This window comes from Triticum aestivum, chromosome 4B (assembly GCF_018294505.1).
Source record: "Triticum aestivum cultivar Chinese Spring chromosome 4B, IWGSC CS RefSeq v2.1, whole genome shotgun sequence".
Classification (NCBI taxonomy): Eukaryota; Viridiplantae; Streptophyta; class Magnoliopsida; order Poales; family Poaceae; genus Triticum; species Triticum aestivum.
In genome coordinates this window covers 581,599,842-581,602,476 of record NC_057804.1, presented here as the reverse complement: position 1 = coordinate 581,602,476, position 2,635 = coordinate 581,599,842, and the positions used below count along the sequence as shown (strand labels likewise).

General features: G+C 48.8%; 1 protein-coding gene across 1 annotated transcript; it reads left to right on the top strand.

Annotated features, from left to right (window-relative positions):
- Positions 1-950, top strand: LOC123089269 (protein TIFY 11a). The gene has a single exon (XM_044510988.1). The coding sequence runs from the start codon at positions 162-164 to the stop codon at positions 651-653; it is 492 nt and encodes a 163-aa protein (XP_044366923.1). The 5' UTR covers positions 1-161; the 3' UTR covers positions 654-950.
- Positions 951-2,635: the final 1,685 nt, after the last annotated feature.

Sequence of the window (2,635 nt, the reverse complement as noted above, 5' to 3'; positions counted from 1 at the left end):
TCGCGTCCGTCTATATAACGCCGGGTCCGCGGCGGCCACGATCGAACGGCGACCCCGGTTGGTGGAGTGCTTAGCGAAGGCCATCGATCGCCACCGAAAACCTCCCTCTATCTCGTCTCGGCTCGCCTCGCCCACTAGCCCGTCCGTCCGTCCGGCTGACGATGCCGCCGATGGCGACCACGACGGCGACGGCGACGGCGACTGACTCCGCGGCGCGCCGCTTCGCCTCGGCCTGCGGCGTGCTCAGCCAGTACGTCAAGGCGTCCGGCGTCCAGGAACCCGGCTATCAGGCGGACGGGGCGCAGCAGCTGACGATCTTCTACGGGGGGAGGGTGGTGGTGCTCGACCGCTGCACGCCGGCCAGGGCCGCCGAGCTGATCCGGTTCGCCGCGGCGGCGGCGGCGGCCTCGCAGGGAGCGCCTGTCGTACAGCCGCCTGCCCCGGCGTTCGTCGACATGCCGATCGCGAGGAAGGCGTCGATGCAGCGGTTCCTGTCGAAGCGCAAGGACAGATCCGCCCCGGCCCCGGCCCCAGCCCCCGAGGGTCCGCCGTACGCGCATCATGAGGAAGTGGCGCCGCCCAAGAAGAAGGGCAAGACGGAAGCTTCTTCCTGGCTCGCCCTGGGTAGCTTAGGGGACATGCACGCGCCGTGAATGATCGCCTCAACATGCACGGCAACGTTGGTACATCGAGCTGTGATCAAGTCGAGAGTTGAATTAACCCTTACTTCCGTAGCACGGTCTTACCATTGATCAATTCAAGCCACATGTCGTGGCATCCATGCTCGCTGAAGAGCGCGTTAACATAATCGTAGTAGCCATCGATTTAACCCATGCACTAAGTTTCTTATTTTATTTATGTTGTATGAACCGCATGTTGCCAAGTTGCTCGCCTCATATATACGGATGCGCCATTTATATATTTTATTAAATTAAATTTAGAACGAGCAATGAGTTTGTGCAAACACTATCGTATATGGTATTACATACAAGAAAAAATTGGTATAAAACCGTTAATCATGGGGGGAAATTTCAACACAAGAATTTAATGAATTTCATGTCACATCCAGAAATATTTCAATTATAGTAGTTCATATAAAGTGAAAAAAAATACAACCCTGATGAGGAAAAAAATATTTCCATACAAATTTCATAATAAGATGTTTATTCATCCTGTGTTTCTATACATAGTGCTAATACTATGTATAAATATCATACACATGTATTCTGATAATAATAATAACAGTCAGAATTATGTCCTGATGACCCTATAAAATTCAAACAACATGTGTATTAATATCAGAATGCATGTGTATGATATGCCTAAAAGGATCTGTTTTTTCCTCATTTTCTCTAGTTTTCTATAATAATGTGGTGTATTTTTTTGAACATAATACAGACGCAGACACTCATACATATACCTATACACTCACCACAATGAACGCACACACGCACACACAACCAACCCCTGTAAGCACCTCCGAGAGACCGAGCCGACTCGTCATCTTGAGATTAATGAAGTTACCACATACGTCTTCATGGTCGACAAGAATGTCTCCTCCCGTTAAACGCACACCACTGAAAGGCCTGAAATAAATCCAGAAAAACAATGTGGTGTTTTTGGAGTGAATTCTCCAATGCAAAAGAATGTAACATAGTATGAGTTGGCCAAAAAGGCAGTGATTAAAGTTTAGGGAAGAAATTAGTTGCGAAAAGCTTTTTAAACCTTGGATTTCGTTACCAATCAAACTTCAGATTTTTCTTAACAGGCCAAATGAACTTCCAAAATGACAAGTTATGTTGTCGCGAGGATGATAATTTCCTTTAGCAAACAATGTAAGATCTTTGCTATATTCAACCTTTTTGTCAGTAATTGCCGAGCTTGTTGAAGAAAATTTTCATCCTCGTCACAACAAAATTTGGTATAAGAAATGTTAGATTTGGCATGCTTAAAAACCTGATGTGGGATTTTTAGCATTCTAGTGAACCTTTAGCTTTTCAAATTTCAGGGAGTTAATTTATAGGTGGTGATTCGAGGAGTTAAATTTTAGAGGAAAAGCTAGAGATGCCCTTTATTACTAGGACCAAAAGCATACGATCGGTACGATGGTAGTGCGATTTACTCACACACACACGCGCGTACAGAATCAGGGATCGATATCGGTCGGCTTGGCTCGTTGTATGGGCCCGCATTGATTGCAGTTCGCAGGGGCATCGTCGTACAGGTACGCACGTCTTGTACACATTGCACCGCCGTACGTATATGTACGTATGCAGAGGGGATGCGTATGGCACACCAGTTGCAGGAACCGCACGTTGATTTCCCGTTGCTTGCTGCCTTGCCTCGTACTGTACTCCAGCTAGAGCCAGCTAGTGAGCTCGCGATCACTCACATGTTACATGCGCCTCGATCGGATTTCATGTGGAGCGGCCATGCATGCACGGTGCGGCGCTACGTACGGCGCGCCGAACTGTTAGGCGTCCCGATCGATCACGACCGCCCGCCCGCGCCCGAGATATGGATGCGGGAAAAGCACATGAGCACACACCCGTGCCTGCGGCTGCCTAACAAAATCGGGCGCGAGATATGGAGCGGGAGCGCTAGCATGCGGCACACGCGGTGCGCCTCGTGGATT

Coding starts and splice junctions, on each gene's coding strand:
- LOC123089269 (XM_044510988.1), top strand. CDS start 162: ATGCCGCCGATGGCGACCACGACGGCGACGGCGACGGCGACTGACTCC.